Raw genomic sequence first — 18,911 nt, forward strand, 5'->3', positions numbered from 1 at the left:
AAGGAAACTGAGCAAAATGTTCAGGTTAAAGAAAAGTCAGAAGCCAAAACAAATCAGTTTTATAGCATCAAAAGCAAAAGAACACCCCAAAACCAACAACTCCCCTCCCCAATTTTACAGCATCAATAAGAATCATAACGTTAGGTCTCAGGCCCCAATCCTGTAATTGGATTTGCAAGATGGATCCTTGTTACCCGTCTGGAGTCTCAGTGAAGTCAACAGTGCTCCATGCAGATCAGATTGCAGAACCCCAGCCTACATCATTCCCAAACAAAATATACTTCATATATTTGTTTCCTTCTTCATGCAGGCCATGAGAGGTTATCAGGACAGTAATACAGTACCAAAGCAGATTAGCTAGGGTGGCAGGAAGTTCAATTATAGAAGAAGTAGTGAAAATTTACTGACTGTTTTGAGTGTTAATAGGACAGAGGGATAAAATAAAGCTATTTTGCAATTCCTTGTGCTCTTAGGCCCCAATAAATGGATGTCGTTGTGAGCCACTGATTAATAAACTGGAGAATCAGCTGGAGGCAACCGTGGAGGAGATAAAAGCTGAGTTTGGGACAGTGCAGGATAAGATGAATATCAAGCTGGGACAGATGGAAAACAAAACTCAACATCAAGTAAGAAAATGGTCCAGAGATATGCTATTAATGTTAGAAACATGGTTAAGTCTCAGTAAATATTTTCATTTTCATTGTGTGTGTGTGTGTGTGTGTGTGTGTGTGTGTGTATGTATATATAAATAAATCTAATTCACACTTGTGACCTTTAAACTATGATGTTCCACCGGGAGATCTATTGTTACAAGCCAGAGTCCTGAGAAGAATAATAGTTAAAATAAACTGTACAGGTGACCTTCTGTGCTCACTTTGCATAGTGAATCAGAACTGGTTAGCTTCACTTTTAGGGTCTGATAGACTGAAGACAATGCTGCAGCTGTTGGGATTCAATGAAGGGAATGTTTAAAATTATCATGCTTTAAAATTTCAGTGAAAACAAGTTTTTAATTACTTTTAATTGTACAGCTTTGTGAGTGCCCCTTCCCCATCCCCCTTCTTGTAAGCAAGTTCTAATACTAGTTGATACTGTTCCTAGAAATGAAGGGTGAGAGTCAAAAGATTCATGATAATTTATCAGTGTACACTGATTTTTTCCTAACGTGGTCTTTTGAACTGAGCTTTTGTGTTCTACCACAGCTCCGTGTTTTAGATAAGTTAATGGCTGAGAGGCTGTCTGCAGAGAGAAGAGAGTGCCTTCATCGCCTTCAGCAGCACGCTGAACTCGAAAAAACTGAGGGAGAGAAACGGCAGGTATGGGAGGAACAACTGTTCTACACAATTAACATAAATAAATAGCAGTAAGGGATGGATTAGTTGAAAGTTTGGTTCCAGTAAGCAGTGAAACGTCTGGATGCTTATCTGGCCCTCTGAAATATTTGAAGTGGACTTTAAAAGGTTATTTTGGTGGGGCTGGGGAGTTTCCAGAAGTCAGGAAGGTAAAATCTGGTCTGAGCTCTGACAACTCAGGGTTGGGTGTATGGAAACTTTTAACAAAGAATTCTTTTCCTTAAAATAATCACTAGAAGTTTTAACAACACACAACATTTTGAAAATTTGACTCAAGAACATCCCTTTCAACTTTTACTCTCTTGATCCTGGTGGTCATTTTATTAGTTCTTCTGTCACCAGAGTGTCTTTTGGATAGACTAAGCGTGATTTTTTAAATGTACAATTTTTTTTAAAGGAATTTTAAACCTGCTTTCTACAACCTAAAAAGGATACTTTACTTTTTCCTCCTTAGGTGATCTTTTCACTGTACGCTGAGACGATCCCCTTCCTCAAACACTCTTTTCCTTGATCTTTTCCTGCCCTCTTCCTCTGAAAAACACTTTCATGGAGAGAGGCAGAAGACTACAATCCCTTCCCTGTAGCATTATGGCAATACCACACTTTTCCCAAATTGAGCATTGCTGCAAATAAGCCACTATTACTTAGATTTATTTCTTTAACAGAATACTGGAACAGATATTGTTGTCCTCTAGCAGATACCCATCTGCTGTTTTGAATCCATCTCTTGGGTACAAACTCCCCACAAACATGCTAGTAAAGTTCTACTTGCACACTCACCGAGGGCTAGTAACTCTCTTTTGATTGGGAAGTAAAAACTAGGTATTTTCATTATGAAAATCCCAGTAAGAGTAGAGAAATACATTTCATACCTGTACTGGTAGATTTTCATGACACAACTTTGCAAAGCTGCCATAAACAAGAATAGGGGCGTAATATTAAAATAACTACTGCCCGGATATGCCTATGGAGACAGGGATGATCATTTAATCCATTGATCTCTCTCTCATCGCCAAAACCACTTTATCCAGAGGACATACTTCTGAGGCAGAAACAACAATTAGAGCTGCCCAAAGTTTTATAGCAAGAGGCCTGGGTATCAAACTGTCTTCTCTACCTGCTGGTCTCTGAGCCTTCTCCATGAAGACTGAAGAAACCTCAGTCTTCTAATACTCCAAAAGAAAGAGTGATCCATAACAGGCAATCTCCTATCTGAATTATACTTAAGAAGCATAATATATATTCTTGTTCTATAAGGGCCTGATTCAATCAGTGGAAAGACTCCCATTGAATTCAATAGATTTTGGCTTAGACCCTTAGTAAACTGTTTGGGTAAGGACATGTTATTTGCATGGCACAAAGTCACAGTGCCACATAAATAACAGGCAAACTGAAGTATACAGGGACTGTTCTTTCTATATAATTCAGTTCTTACTGAATTTTTAAAATGTTCATCAGCAAATGCCCTCTAATACTAAGCATTTTTGTAACCTGAAAACCAGCGTTTGATTGTAAGTGACTGTGTTATCTGTTCTTCTAGCACAAAAACAAGAGAAGCACAGAAATCAGAGGTGGCACCATTGTCCCCAAAAACCCAATAGAGTTTGATCTGGACTTTTTTCTCCTAAAATCTGTTAGCTCTAATCACTGTCTTGCATAACTGTAACATCTGTGTATAAATGTTGTTTATGCCACTAGAAAATTACCATTTACTGTGATGTGTAGTGATTGTCAGCGAGGGCTGCTGTTGTAAACAGTAACTTTACTATGGCACAGGCACATTATAGCGAGCTCCATCGTAGATGGACTGAAGATTGTACCTGGAGTAATACATACTGACTTAAAATCTGGCAAAACATTTTTCTTTCACAGATTTCCTTGGTGGATGAATTGAAAACCTGGTGCATGTTAAAGATTCAGAATCTGGAGATGAAGCTTTCTGGAGATTCTAGATCTTCAAGACCAAAATCAACTCTGTCCACTTGTGAGTCCCTCACCGAGACCCTGGCTACAGAGAACCTCCATAGTGCCAAGGACTGTAAAACCAACCAGAGTCCACTACAGTCAGAGGACTCACAGCAGCATTCCTATATCACACTTCAAAACAGTCTCTCAGAAGACATGGGAAGGAGTAGAGTCCAGACATCAGAACAAAGCTTTGGAACACATTATTTTGCTGTTGAACAAGACACTGTATCAGGTATAATCTTGTTAGACATTTAGCTGTAGTTTTCAAAGGCATGTGCTGATTCACAGGGGAATAAAAATGCCAAGATTACTTAACTTTAGTGGTATGCTTTCCTTCCAGTCATCAATACCCCTCTTCCCCCATCTCCATACATTCTGGTTAAAACATGTTGCCTCCTTCAAGGCAACCACTAAAGTTTCAGGGCTTAGTTGGCAGGAATTTACCTTATTATATTTTTCTTGGCAAATCCTCAGCTGGTGAAAATAGATGTAGTTTCTACCACTTTCAGGGACAGTGGAGGGCTGGGTTTTCTCCCAACTCAGGGTCTTCCATGTAAGAGTGCACTAAACTGTCAAGTTTCCATTGAAGCGGCTATATTATATTTGTTTTATTGGTGCATGGACCTTATCCCCATATGTATAAACTATTCTTTTATGGTTTATCTATCCTAACTCCACACACCCTTTTTGTTCATTCTTCCTTTTTTCTCCCTTGATGATCACCATAGGAGTACATTCCATTCTTGAACATATGGTTTTCTGATTCTAATATTACTGAATGAACAGCTTGCTAAGTGTAGTTCTTCTAGCACACACTAACCTAAAGACCAAAAGCCTGATCTTGCTGGCCTACAGAAAAGGCATCCTATGATCATGCCTCAATTTACGTTCTCGGGCAAGTAGGCTGCATTTTCTTTGAACAAATGTGTGTAAGTCAAGTCACTAGCCTGTGAATTTATCAATAGGAAGAAGTGATATATGTAGGGCTGTCAAGCGATTAAAAAAATTAATTGTACTGTTAACACTAGAACACCATTTATTTTAATTATTTTTGGATGTTTACAACAGAATACAAAGTGTATGGGCTCACTTTATATTTTTTTATTACAAATATTTGCACTGTAAACAAAAAAAATCAATTCTACCTCATACAAGTACTGTAGTGCAATCTCTTTATCATGAAAGTTGAACTTACAACTGTAGAATTATGTACAAAAAAACTGCATATAAAAATGTAAAACTTTAGAGCCTACAAGTCCACTCAGTCCTACTTCTTGGTCAGCCAGTCACTCAGACAAACAAGGTTGGTTACAATTTGCAGGAGATGATGGGTTCTGCTTGATAATGATCCAAAGCAGTGTGGACTGACGTGTTCATTTTCATCATCATGAGTCAGATGCCACCAGTAGAAGGTTGATTTTCTTTAACGTGGAAACTACAGAACCCAAACCATCATAAGAGTGTTGCTCTTTTAAGATTTCTAAAAGCATGCTCCACACCTCATAATCCACAGTTGAAGAATCTGAGAGGAGAGTGCTGTAGCTATTTTTAGAAATCTCACATCAGTATCTTCTTTGTGTTTTGTCAAATCTGCTGCGAAGGTGTTTTTAAAAAGAACATGTGCTCGGTCATCAGCTGAGACTGCTAGAACATGAAATACATGCAGAATGTGGGTAAAACAGAGCAGCAGACATACAATTCTCCCCTTAAGGAGTACAGTCACAAATTTAATTGACACCTTTTTTTTTTTAATAAGCATCATCAGCATGGAAACATGTACTCTGGAATGGTGCCGGAAGCATGAAGGGGTATAGGAATGTTTAGCATATCTGGCATGTAAATACCTTGCAACGCCAGCTACAAAAGTGCCCTGTGAACACCTGTTCTCACTTTCAGGTGACATTGTAAATAAGAACCAGGCAGTGTAAAGAAACTTCTTTGTCTTAGCAATTGGCAGAATAAGTAGTAGGACTGAGTGGACTTGTAGACTCTAAAGTTTTACACTGTTTTGTTTTTGAGTGCAGTTATGTAACAAAAAAAATCTGCATTTGTAAGTTACACTTTCACGATAAAGAGATTGCACTTCTGTACTTTTACGAGGAACTGAAAAATACTGTTTCTTTTGTTTATATTTTTGATTACAAATATAGGCACTGTAAAAATGATAAAGTGAGCACTGTGCACGTTGTGTTGTAATTGAAATCAATATTGAAAATGTAGAAAAACATTCAAAATATTTAATATATTTCAAGTGGTAGTCTATTGTTATAAGTGTGATTATTCGCGATTAATTGACAGCCCTAAATATAAGACAATATATTATAAACGTCTACAAAATGTATAGCATGGTATATAGGAAACCTTGGCCTTCCCAATTCTCAGAACGGGAGATTCTCTTAATATTTGCATAAATGTCTGCTCAGAACTCTCATTCTTTTTTTAATTTATAGGTGCAGAGCAACAAATGATATCTGCTTGTCCAGCTCCTTCTGCAGTCCCTCAAGTTGTTAGGCCTAAAGACAAAGCTTTTAGCTCCAGTGCTTTTGACAGGTTCCAACAGGAAGTGCCACTGTCAGAGCATTCAGGTTCCAAATTAAGACATGTTAAGGTACAAACTGCTTTGCAGCCCTTGACTGAATTTGCAAAGACTGAGCAACAGAGTGGCTACTTCATAGACAAAGGAACTCAAACAAAGAAGTCTGGCAAAAGTGGGCAGTCAAGACACAGGCCCCAGCAACACACAGTAACACATACCCAGCCACAGCAACCATCCGCTCTGCCTGGAGATCAACCAGCCCCTCAGATCAAAGACACTTCACAAGCTCTGGAGATTACTCAGTACTTTTTTGAGGCTGTTTCCACTCAAATGGAAAAGTGGTATGAGCGGAAGATTGACGAAGCCCAGTGCCAAGCTAATCAAAAAGCACAGCAAGACAAAGCTGCACTCAAGGAGCATATTAAAAGTTTAGAAGAGGAGCTCAATAAATTAAGGACTAAGGTGCAAAAAGAAAGCTAGCATCAAGAAAACAGGTGCAGGCATGGAAACTGAGGAATTGTTTTTTATATGAACTGCAGTGTGGCTGATTGAGATCTATTAGTATGTAGAGTATTGAACCCAATACATACAAATATAAGAACTGCCCTTTTTAATGAGATCTAATTTTAGAAATTAGAAGTTCCAGAAATACCGGGAGTAAATATCCAAAAAGACAGTTTATGTAGTCATAAAACAGTAAGTCTCTGCAGATGGGACACACTCATGATACTATGAGTCCATAAAATTTTACAGTCAGAGATAAGAATTACCAGGTACCAATAACTCAAATCACATTCTAAAGAGAGAGTTTTCCCATTTCCTTGTAGGTCACAAAAAACACCTAATAGAAATGGTTTTGTTAGAAATAAGTTTTGTTTACAGAAGCTTCCCACTGATACTTTCCTCTGCCTTGGGTTTGCGTTGTTCAAGCATACTGTAACTTTGACTTCTCCTTAATTATTGTTTGAATAATTATTACAGGTTACATGATTAGTGAAGGTATCTATTCAAGTAACCTTATTGAAAAGTTGTAATTTCTTATATCAGATGAGTGGCAAATATTTTACCAAGTCCTCACTATGTTTTATGAGCAGCAGTACGTTCATAGGCAAGACTCTTCCTCTGAGATGCCTAAATTCCAATTTTCTATAGGAGCATGAAACACACAGACCCAGTGTGAATTCCTGGCTCCACTAAAGTAAATGGCAAAACTCCCATTATCTTCAGTAAGGCCAAGATTTCACTCCAAATGACTTGCCTAGCACCTCTTAAGTAACCCCCTCTTTCTTTTGTTTTCCCACATCCATTTCCCTTTAAGTGAAAAAAAGAAGAATTAGGGACCTTATATGTCCAGTGTTTTCTAAAGGAAAATCCATTCCAGACCACCAAGCTTAATAATTAGACAACTGCAAACTGACTAGCAGAACACCAAGGCTGACTGTACTGAACAGAAAATTCTGATAGCAGTTTGGCCACATCGTTTGCCATAAATGAAAATGTCCAACTTTGATGGACAGAAAATTCCCCTTTGTGAACTGCTATTGAGAATCTTTGAGCTTATTATTTATCGTTTATATTGCAGTAGTGTCTAAAAGCCTCAACCGTGTTGGGCCCCAATTCTGCTCAGTAATGTACAAACATAAGTTACCATAGATAGTTGCAGCTCTATCCATCTAGGGCTTTGTGCTTTAATCTAGTAGGAGACTCCGTAAGATACTGACAATAGAGACAAGGTTATTTAACAGAGATCACAATAGCCCAGGAACAGCTATCCTAAATCATTCCACTTAAAAAAAAACTGCAATATTATGCCAAGGAAAAAAAAAAACCAAACAAGCAATCTCTTGACACTGGAAATCCAGATGAACAAAACGTACTTTACAGTATTGTAAACATTAACTCTTTAGAAATTGAGCTCATATCTTTTTAGTACATGTATAAAGCAAAGAAAATTGTATTATATTACAGTATTTTTAATTCTTATTAATGCACTATTAAGACAAGTACAGTATATCTGTAGTAAGGGAGATATTTGTTAATGCTAATGCTTTGACTTCAGTAGTCAAAAATAAAGAATTAGACATTTTCATATGTTTACAACTTTTTTAAGTCAATTGTTTAAGCTACTGTAGGAATGCAGAGGCATGTTATCTATTTAATTTTTGTATCATCTTGATAAAAAGTGAATGTTTTTGCCTAGTAATTAAACATAAATGTTGCTCAGAAAGCTATTTTTCATGTGTTTTCTAGCTTTACAGAGTTGATCACATTGAAAACTGCAGATACAGAGTGGGAAATGAGAAGCAGTTTAAAATAATAAATTCAAAGGAACCAGGGCTGTCAAGCAATTAAAAAAATGAATCGCAATTAACTGCACTGTTAATAATAGAATACCATTTATTTAATATTTTTGGATGTTTTCTACATTTTCAAATATATTGATTTCAATTACAACACATAATACAAAGTGTACAGTGCTCACTTCATATTTATTTTTGATTACAAGTATTTGCACTGTAAAAATAGTATTTTTCAATTCACTTAAGTACTGTAGTGCAGACTCTATCATGAAAGTTGAACTTTCAAATGTAGAGTTATGTACAAAAAAAATGCATTCAAAAATAAAAATGTAAAATTTTAGAGCCTGCAAGTCCACTCAGTCCTACTTCTTGTTCAGCCAATTGCTCAGACACAGAAGTTTGTTTACATTTGCAGGAGCTAATGCTGTCCCTTCTTGTTTACAATGTCACCTGAAACTGAGAACAGATATTCGCATGGCACTGTTGTAGCCAGCATCGCAAGATATTTACATGCCAGATGCACTAAAGATTCATATGTCCCTTCATGCTTCAACCACCGTTCCAGCGGGCATGCGTCCATGTTGATGACGGGTTCTGCTCACTAGCAATCCAAAGCAGTGCAGACCAACGCATGTTGATTTTCATTATCTGAGTCAGATGCCACCAGCAGAAGGTGGATTCTCTTTTTTTGGTGGTGCGAGTTCTGTAGTTTCTGCATCAAAGTGTTGCTCTTTTAAGACTTCTGAAAGCATGCTCCATACCTCATCCCTTGCAGATTTTGGAAGGCACTTAAGATTCTTAAACCTTGGGTTGAGTGCTGTAGCTATCTTTAGAAATCTCACATTTGTACCTTCTTTGCGTTTTGTCAAATCTGCAGTGAAAGTGTTCTTAAAATGAGCAACATGTACTGGGTCATCATCCGAGACTGCTATAACATGAAATATATATGCAGAATGCAGGTAAAACAGAGCAGGAGACATACAATTCTCCCCCTAAGGAGTACAGTTACAAATTTAATTAATGCATTTTTTTTTTTAACAAGCATCATCAGCATGTCCTCTGGAATGATGGCCGAAGCATGAAGGGGCATAGAATGTTTAGCATATCTGGCATGTAAATACCTTGCAATGCTGGCTACAAAAGTGCCATGCAAATGCCTGTTCTCACTTTCTGGTGGGCAGAAGATGAGGGCAGCATTATCTTCTGTAAATGTAAACTAACTTGTTTGTCTTAGCAATTGGCTGAACAAGAAGTAGGACTGAGTGGATTGTAGGCTCTAAAGTTTTACACTGTTTTGTTTTTGAGTGCAGTTATGTAACAAAAAAATCTACATTTGCAAGTTGCACTTTAATGACAAAGATTGCACTACAGCACTTGTATGAGGTGAACTGAAAAATACTATTTCTTGTTTATCATTTTTACAGTGCAAATATTTGTAATAAAAATATACACTTTGATTTCAATTACAACATGGAATACAATATAGATGAAAATGTAGAAAAACATCCAAAATATTTAATAAATTACAATTGGTATTCTATTGTTTGACAGTGCGATTAAAGCTGCAATTAATTGCAATTAATTTTTTTTAACTGCAATTAATTGACAGCCCTAGTGGGAACTAAGCCCCTGAATTCTAATCCCAGTTTTCCCATTAATTTACTATCTATAAAATGCAGATAATACTTAGGTACAAAAATTATCTTACAGAGGTTCTATAAGGATTAACTAATTTAGTGACAGGTATTATTCATTCAACACAACGTTTACCATGGGACACAGGGAAAGGGAGCCTTTTCTGGCATTCTCCCCTACCCCACACTCTACACATTAGGCAAAATTGAAGTGATTCTTGGCTACTACCCACATAATCCACCCTGCCCTTTTACATACACAACCAAAGTTAATCCCATTATTCCATGAGAGTTTCTAATTCCTGCATGGACTCCTGCAGCAGATCTCATAACCCCTAAAAGGCTTCTGGCAGAGAGACTCACATGGACTCTGATGGAGTCCGCACATTGTGCTCCTACAGACTTATGGAACCAACTGGGACATTCTCAACTGCTTCATGGGACATTCTCAGTCAAGGACTGTACCCTGGTTGGAAGTCTTATATTGCCCAAAGTGGGTAAGGAGTGACAAAGTTCATTTTGACCTGTACAATTTGTTATATAAAATTGCTTATAAAAACTAAGCACAAGCTGAGTTAAAGAAATTTACAATCTGAATGTCTGAACTAAAAACTGTGATTACACAGTTTCAAGACTCTGGTAAAATCACAATTGCTAGAATACAAGTGAAAGGAAATGCCCATTAGGATTGCTAGATGTTGGTTTTGATTAAGGGGGTCATCTCTTTCTGTACTATGTTCTTCTGGGGGCAGCTGGCAGCTTGTTGAAGGGAGAGAGGAGGAGAAAGGCCTTACTGTGAGTCAGAGCTTCACTAATCATGGTTGTCACCACTCTCACCACCTGTTGGGACCTCGACATCATTTTCCTGCATCTGAATGATGTCCTAATCTGATCAGACAAGTAGAAGGAGCCAGATGACATCACCTTTAGAGGGTCAGCTAAATCCTGAGCAACAGCTGGGATATGAACCTGATGTTCCTAATATTACTCCCTACCTATGTGTCAGTGCCTCCTTATTTCTTCTACCTCTTTTGCCTTCTAAGAGACCAGCTTAGCCCGCGAGGAGTAATCTACCCTTGCAATATTGCTGTAAGCCTGTGACCAAAGAGGCAAGCTAAAAACAAGATTGATCGAGACTGCTAAGTACTAGAATAGCTAATAAGTTTGTGTGCTTTGCCAGTGATTGTTTCTAGCAGCTAAAGTGCAAGCAAGGAACAAACTGAAGCTGCAATTTAGAAAAGATCCATGAAGCTTATATCTCCCACTGGGTGTGTTTATTTTAAAAGTATGTTGGTTGAACTTCACCCACTAACCCTCAGAAGTTGCCAGCTAAATCTGACTTTTCCAGCAAAGACTTCTACTATAACCTTAAGACTACCAAGCAAAGTTTCTCTCTAGATAGAAAAAGGGAAGTTTTCAAAACAAAGTTTCAAATGTTTTAACTGTTTTTTGTGAATTTGTTAAAAGGTTTGTGTTACTGTGGGAGTAGGCTAGCATAAGTTTATATAAAGCACAATTAATTTAATGTTACAATAAAAGGGTTCTAGTACATTTTAAATCCTGAGCTCAATACTGTAAAAGGGACAGAGTGTTAATGACAAGCTCAACAAGTTGGCAGAAATTAAAGAGACACCAACTTGAAAAAAAAAATCACTTTCTTATCCCTTAAGGTTACTGTAATTGAAGACAAGTTAAAATGAAGAAAAAAAATCTTATCTTACTCAAGTTCACTAGTGTGTTGAGAGTGCATGTTATTTATTTGTGGTAGCTCCTAGAAGCCCCACGGCCTCAACAAGGATGGTCCCAGCCCCAAAGAGCCTACAGTGTTATGTACAATATAAAAACATTAGGTGATACAGACAGAAAAAGACAAGGAAACAATTAGACAATACTGGTCAGCATGATCTGCAAGAAACTGTAACCCTGCAGCAGTGTGCAGATAGAGATAGAGAAAGGGGAGTGGGAGGGGTGGGAAGACTTGGCCTTTGATGGTGATATACTCAGGCTCTGCTCAAAAAGGCCCTTCTAATCATCAAGGAAGCAGATTGTTTTTTAAAGAACTGAAGAAAAAAAATCAGGACATACTAATAAAGAGCCTACTACCAGAATATTGATTTTCCTTTGAATTCCATTTTTTTAAAATCATCTTGTCAGTGTCTGTTTAAAAAATCCACAGGAGCAACCTCTCTCAACACAAACCAGAGAGCTGTCTAATCCAGAGTCTCGTCTTCGGTAGTGGCCAGAACCAGATGCTTCAGAGAGAAGCTCAAGAAACCCCATAGACAACAATTTTGGAATATAGCCTAACTACAGGAGAAATTTCTTTCTAACAGCCCGTCAGTCAGTCAGTGGTTGGCTAACCAGCCTTGTGAAGTCTTTCAACCAAGACTGCAGGTATAGCTTTGAAGAAACTTGGTCTGCTGCTTGTTAGAGCTGAACCAAGACATACTAGCTGGCAGCTGTGTACATCTGTTGTTTGGATATATAGCTATTTACATTCAGAGAAACTCAACCTCCTTTACTTTTGAAATTGATATAAACAAAATATGTTGCCATTCATGTGGGAAATACAACATGAGGAAGGGCCACAACATTAATATACCTTTTCTGTTTGTTCTACTTTATGTAAGAGATGAACACTTGTCAGTATAATCACAAGAGCTATTTCTTAATTTGGCAATAACCATATCCTAGGTTAAATTCTCTCACACTGTTAAGGTTTAATCAATCATGATTATGATTAAAGACACTACTTCAAACAAACAGGATCAAGATATCACCTACACATGGGGAATTTTCTTAGTATTTTGAACAAGTTTATTATGAAACAAACTTCAGGAGTTTGGGACTCTAGAGAAGACTCCCATAAGATTGTAACATTTAGAAGTACTAACGTAGGAAAAAAACAAACAAAAATCTGGTTTGAATTTATTTTTTTTCTTTGGCAATGCTGCTCTTCTCTCAGCAGGTATTATGCCACACTTTCGATTATTTGAACAAATATGGCGTAAGTAATTTGTCTATGCCAAATATTCAGGTAACAGACTCAAAAAGAGAAAGGAAATAATGGAATTGTACTGTATTCCACCTTGAAACATTACCGGTATCTTTGCATAAGATGAGGTGCTGCATCCTGGAGAAAGTACTGTACTTCTCACAGTGGATGAAAGTCCATTGGCTCTCAGAATTAAGGTTAGGAGTTTGCCAGCTGAAGTGTTCTCTCAAGCTCCTGAAGCTGCATGTTGCCCTGAGTAATCATCATCCTAATTGCATCCTGTAAAGTGAAATGGAATCTGTTGGGCTGAACACGTATAACACACTACAGTACACAGATTTTTGCCAGAGTTGCTGCATTTTTCACTCAATTTCTTTGCCTGAGTCAACGGCACACAATAAAGCATTCAGCCTCTAAAACAATGAAGACAACACAATATGTTCATTATGATAGGTGAAGCAACTGTCTCTCACCAACAGAAGTTGGTCCAATAAAAGACATTACCTCACTCACCTTGTCTCTCTAACATACTGGGACCGACACGGCTACAACACTGCGTATATTAATTTGCCATTCATTTTTCCTTAAGTTCTTAATAGTGCCATTGGGGGTTATTTCTGTGGCTTAAAAGTAAGTGGAAAAGTTTCTTTGATTCAAAAATCTAACTACATTAGTATTTTCTTTATACATCCATGTCCTTTCCAATGTTTCTGTGAATAAATGGTAAGAACCACAGATGTGCATTGTAGAGAGGGATTTTTAAGAGATAAATTGTGTGGACATTCTTCTGAAATTCTTTAGTCTGCATAATTCCAGCCAGTAATTCTTTACTACTGACTAGGAAAGGTGCACAACTGGCAAGACGGGGTGTAGAAATGTTTGAGAAAAGGTGAAGTTTCCCCACCCATTGCTGCTTCCTATACAGATATCAAGTCAAGTCTGTTTTGTTCAGCCAAAATTAATAAATACTAATTTAAACATAACCCCAACAGATATCATAAAAGGCAGGTCCAGCATTAGTAAACTTAAACTTGCTCTCCACTATTCAATACAAAAGTTGTAAAATTAAAAGTTTTGTCTGATTCTTATTTCAAGCAAGCAGGTTTTGTTTTGTTTATTTAATTTAAGAAATCAGAAAAAAATAATCAGAAAAACTTTATTTACAAGCAAGAAAGAAAAGGAGAGATAGTGTTGATAGTTTTCATAGATTCCAAGGCCAGAAAGGGACCATTGTGATCATTTAGTCCAACCTCCTGTACAACACAGGCCATAAAACTTCCCCAAAATAATTCCTAGAGCATATATTTTAGAAAAAATATCCAATCTTGATTTAAAAATTGTTGGTGATGGGAGAATCCACACTGAGCCTTCTTAAATTATTCCAATAGCTAATTACCCTCACTGTCAAAAATTTACGCTTCAGTTCCAGTCTGAATTTGTCTAGCTTGAACTTTCAGCCATTGGATTGTGTTATACCTTTCTTTGCTAGGTTAAAGAGCCCATTATTAAATATTTGTTTCCTGTGTATATACTAACAGACTAATCAAGTCACCCCTAACTTTCTCTGTTAACCTAAATAGATTGACTCTATCACTATAAGCCCTGTTTCCTAATCTTTTAATCATTCTCATGGTGTGATTTTTCATTCTGTTGATAATAGCCCACTTTAATTGATTTGTCTCGACCCCCCCACTGGGTAAAGCAACTCCCATCTTTTTGTGTACTGCTATATATCTTCCTACTGTATTTTCCACTCCGTGTATCTGATGAAGTGGGTTTTAGCCCGCAAAACCTTATGCCCAAAAAATCTGTTAGTCTATAAAGGTGCCACAAGTACTCCTCCTTGTTTTTGCTGATACAGACTAACACGGCTACCACTCTGAAATCTCTCCCCAATATATTGTATCGCTTTTGTATAAACATTACTTGTTTTAGAAAAATCAGCAAAATAGATACAAAAACAGGTGTTATAGAAGTCTAATTGCAGTTCTTAAAAAAACAAAGCATATGACAAACCATAATCTGTAGCACTAAGAGTGCTGCAAAGTATATAAAAGACATTGCTACGAGGCTTCTGCCTCCGATTGCTCACCTCATCTGTTGCATCTTTATTTCTTTTGAATTCTTCCCTTGCCCACTCCTTTAGATAGTGCCGATCAGTTTCGGTAGGTACCTGACGAATAGCCTGGAGAATTCTTCTGTATAACTGAAGAACCTGCTGCCGTCTCAAGAACTGCAAAGAAGAGGGGAAATGCCAGTTATGTTTGCTACTCCAGTGGTTTCCAGTCAGTTATATTATCAAAGAAAGGTTTTTTTAAAACCTTTGTAGAGATTTAAGCCAAATACCACCTGGAAATTAAATGAACCAAGAGAAAGTACCTGCTATGCAAGTTTAGTCTATAATAACCTTAAAATTGAGAAGAAAAACAGAGTAAATTTTAAATTTGAATGATCTAATCTGAGGTGGGCTATTGGAATAGAGCAGGGGTTCTCAAACTTCATTGCACCGGGACCCCTGACAACAAAAATTACTACACGAGCCCAGGAGGAGGTACTGAAGCCTGAGTCTGCGCAAGCCCCACCACCCTGGGCAGGAGGGCCAAAGCTGAAACCCCAGGGCATGTAACCTGAGCCCTGCCGCACAGGGCTAAAGCCCTGGGACTTTGGTCCCGAGCAATGGGGCTCAGGCTTCAGCTCTGGGCCCCAGCAAGTGTAAGTCACCCTGGGGACCCCATTAAAATGGGGTCCTGACTTACAGTTTGAGAACTGCTGGAATAGAAGGAAATCTATAAAAAGGACTAGAAACTCCCAGCTACTGTATATTGCAAAGTGCTTAGTCATAGACCAGGGCCCCACTGTGCCCTCTATAAACACAACAGAAAGATGGTCCCTGCCCCACACATCTTATGATCTACAGCCTGGTCTACATATAGCTTTTGCGCCAATATAATTATTTCAGTTAGAGATGTGATTTTTTTTTTACTGACATCACTATATTTAGGCTTGGGAGGATCAGATGTGTATTGGTAAATGTAAATTTCACTATACATGCACAAATAAATAAATATTTCCACTGATAATCAAAATGTATGGATAGGCAAAGTAAGAAAAATACTGCTTGAGAACTTATCAGAAGTTGATTTAAAGTTATTTACTTTGTATATTTTGACAATTTAGGTTTTAAAGATTATAAAGCATTAACTTTTTGAATATCAATGTCTCCTGTCTTTAAATAATCATTGTCTGAACCCCTCATAATTCCCCACAACTGTGAAAATTGAAATAGCCTAAAATTTATAAAAAATGCGTAAAAATAAACATTGATGTTATCCATCAAAATTATTAAAAAAAAAATCAAATTCTACCAAGCCTAGTTATACTTTTATACTGGTAAAACTTCATCCACACTAGGGTTGTACCAGTATATTACACTGGTACATCTTATTCCCCATCACATGTGGAATAGGTATACCAGTATAAGCACCTTTATATCAGTACTACAGTGTCCACTCTTACTTAGGGGGGGTTATACTACTTTAACTATACTACTATAACATTTGCACAGACAAGCTCTAAATATCAGAGTTGTTAGCATAGAAATTATAGCTGTATTGGAGAAGGAAAAGAAGGAGGGGGAGCTCTGTGGAACCCACACAGCAAATTGGGAGGGGGGGGGGGATTAGAAGGATTCTTCAAACAACATGCTGAAGGAGCAATTAGAGAGATGAAAGAATCAGGAAAGGACTCAGTCATGAAAGCCAAGCCAGGTCAGATTACCAGAGGAAGAGCACAGCTGACCATGTCAAAAACCGTTGTGAGGTGGAGGAGGGGATGCAGCACTGTTTCTGAGCTTTGGCCACGGAGGGGGGCATCAGAGATTTGGCCAATGTCTATACGTACAGAGAGCTCTCCCGTCAGTATAATAAAAGCACCTCCACAAGAGGCAGAAGCTCTGCTGGCGGGACAAGCTCTCCTGCCGACATAACGCTGTGCACAGGAGTGCTTATGTTGATGTAATGTTTATGTTGATGTTGCTTGGGGGTGGCTTTTTGACACCTCTGAGCAACATAAAATTTTGCCGACACAGGCTTAGGGTGGAGACAAGCCTGTGGCAAGAACTGTTTCAGGGCAGGGCAGCAGGCTCGGCAGGGGTTTACGAGGGAAACGGAGGGGAGGCTACTGACGTCCAGCTGGAGTTGTGGGTGCTTAGCCCGACTGAAAATTGGTCCAAGCCACTCACCCAAAGTCCCCCCGCAAGCGGCTGAGCAGAGTCTCTGGCGCTGCCAGCTGCCCCCCCCCCCTCGCTCCGGTTCTGAAAAACGCCGGGGCTTGTGCCAGTCACCCGGCCGCGCCCAGGTGGCAGGTAACAGGGGCAGCCTCTGAGCCCAGCCCCCCGAGCGGGGACCCCTGCACCCTGTAACCCGGCAGCGGCCCCGGGTCAGGCCGGTCGCTGGCTGCGCCCGGGCCCCTAACAGCAGGGGCTGAAGCCCCCCCCCCTCGCTCCGGCAGCAGCGACTCCCTCAGCCGCCACCGCGACCCCCCAGCTGGGCGGCCCTGAGGGAGGAGGGGCTCTGGCCGGCGGCGAGACGGGACCCCCCGGGCCGCTACCTGCTTCAGCGTCAGCGCCGCCGGAGGCAGCCGGGACGCGGCCATGACACCGACCAGGCCCTGCGCGCGCGCCGCAGCCCTGCCGCCGCCGCCGCCGCCTCCTCCGCCGCCGCCGCCCGCCCTCGCGGGGCCCCTGGTCCCCTTCCTGCTCGCGGGGAGCGGCGGGTCCCGCTGCTCAGGCAGGGGCGGACACCCCCGAGGGCGTGAGGCTCAGCCAGAGGGCGGGGAAGGGATTTTAAGGCCTGGCCTCGGCGTGGGCGGGAAACCTGCGGGTTCCGGGCCGCCCCGGGCCGTGCCCCGCCCCGGGCCGCAGAGCCGGCGCCAGCTCCTGGGGGCGCCCCCGAGGGAGGAGCCGCACAGCGCCCCCCGGCGTCCGCCTGCCCCAGCGCTGCAGCTGCGTGTTTGTGCCAGCGAGACCCAAGCCCGCCCCGCGTGGGCAGCCGGCGAGCTGGGAGGGGGGTCTGAGAGGCTGGGACTGTTAACGCCTGGGGGGAGGCCTCCTTTCCCTGGACGATGGGATTAGGGAAGGTAAATAACCCAGCAGGCTGCAAACAGGATAGCTCAGTGGTTTGAGCATTGGCCTGCGGAACCCAGGGCTGCGAGCTCAATCCTAGGCCGTTTAGGGATCTGGGGCAAAAAATGGGGATTAGTCCTGCTTTAAGCAGGGGCTTGGACTAGGTGACTTCCTGAGGTCCCTTCCAACCCTGATATTGTAAAATCACTAAAGGCAGTAGATTAGAAAGACAATGCCTGAGCTAGCTAAGATAAAAGGGCACTATTATTAGGAATGTAAAGACGAGGCTGAGTACAGCAAGTGAGCACAGAGCTTGCTGCACAGGAGGGGTTGGTTCCTGCAAATTAACCAAGCCCATCTAAAAATGGGTGAGGCAATGTATAGTAAATGTAATGAGATGTGTAATGTCTATAAAGGGAGAGAGTTGTCATGTACTTTTGGAGCTGCAATATACTTTGCATGCGTCTAGGGTGACTATTGTCCTGATTTTATAGGGACAGTCCCGATTTTTCACATTTGCTGTTTGGTCACCCTACATCCATCCCACCTGCATTTGAGTCTAATCAACTCAGTATAGCACTGCTGTATACTAAATAAAGATATCTCAGTGACAAAGGCTGGAGTCCAACTACGTTCTTGGGAAGCATCATAGAAACTGATCCCAGAGGGAATCCCAAGGACTTTCCTCCCCAGCAGTCCTGAGGCTGTTTTAAATTATGCCTGGCTATACTCTTGGGGTTGAGGATAATCAGACATCTGGGAATTGCAGGAATACAGCAAAACTCCAGCCACGCACTTTTCCCCCTTAACCACACCATCACAGCCCTATTAAAGAGCCCCCAACTGAATGCACACAAGGCTGATGCATTTAAGTCCCATAACACTGTTAAGTTCTCCTTGGTCTAAAGAGGCTCTAGGATCAAGCAGTATCTCTTTGGCCTCTTTAGCACACTTTGTGGGCACAGATTCTGTTACCCTTTGAGAGTTGGGACCTGCAATCCAGC

General features: G+C 40.1%; 2 protein-coding genes across 17 annotated transcripts in view; one reads left to right on the forward strand and one right to left on the reverse strand.

The window, feature by feature from the left end:
* ANKRD6 (ankyrin repeat domain 6) overlaps nt 1-8,081 on the forward strand; it is a 174,186-nt gene extending 166,105 nt beyond the window's left edge. For all 10 annotated transcript variants that reach the window (XM_073336726.1, XM_073336728.1, XM_073336727.1 and 7 more), the window contains 4 exons: nt 474-626; nt 1,203-1,316; nt 3,225-3,552; nt 5,771-8,081. In XM_073336726.1, coding sequence (XP_073192827.1) covers nt 474-626; nt 1,203-1,316; nt 3,225-3,552; nt 5,771-6,336 — 1,161 coding nt within the window. In that variant the 3' untranslated portion in view covers nt 6,337-8,081. The remainder of the gene's footprint in view (nt 1-473; nt 627-1,202; nt 1,317-3,224; nt 3,553-5,770) is intronic.
* The window catches only part of LYRM2 (LYR motif containing 2), a 62,628-nt gene extending 44,914 nt beyond the window's left edge, over nt 1-17,714 (reverse strand). For 5 of the 7 annotated variants that reach the window (XM_073336739.1, XM_073336736.1, XM_073336733.1 and 2 more), the window contains exons 1-3: nt 17,394-17,714; nt 14,878-15,018; nt 12,892-13,064 (exon numbers count right to left, since the gene is read on the reverse strand). In XM_073336739.1, coding sequence (XP_073192840.1) covers nt 12,984-13,064; nt 14,878-15,018; nt 17,394-17,438 — 267 coding nt within the window. In that variant the 5' untranslated portion in view covers nt 17,439-17,714 and the 3' untranslated portion in view covers nt 12,892-12,983. Of the gene's footprint in view, nt 1-12,878; nt 13,065-14,877; nt 15,019-17,393 lie in introns of all 7 variants that reach the window. The other 2 variants (XM_073336738.1, XM_073336737.1) reach the window with 1 other exon arrangement.
* Between the last annotated feature and the right edge of the window lie 1,197 nt (nt 17,715-18,911).

The sequence above is a fragment of the Lepidochelys kempii genome, chromosome 3, assembly GCF_965140265.1.
Source record: "Lepidochelys kempii isolate rLepKem1 chromosome 3, rLepKem1.hap2, whole genome shotgun sequence".
Lineage (NCBI taxonomy): Eukaryota > Metazoa > Chordata > Testudines > Cheloniidae > Lepidochelys > Lepidochelys kempii.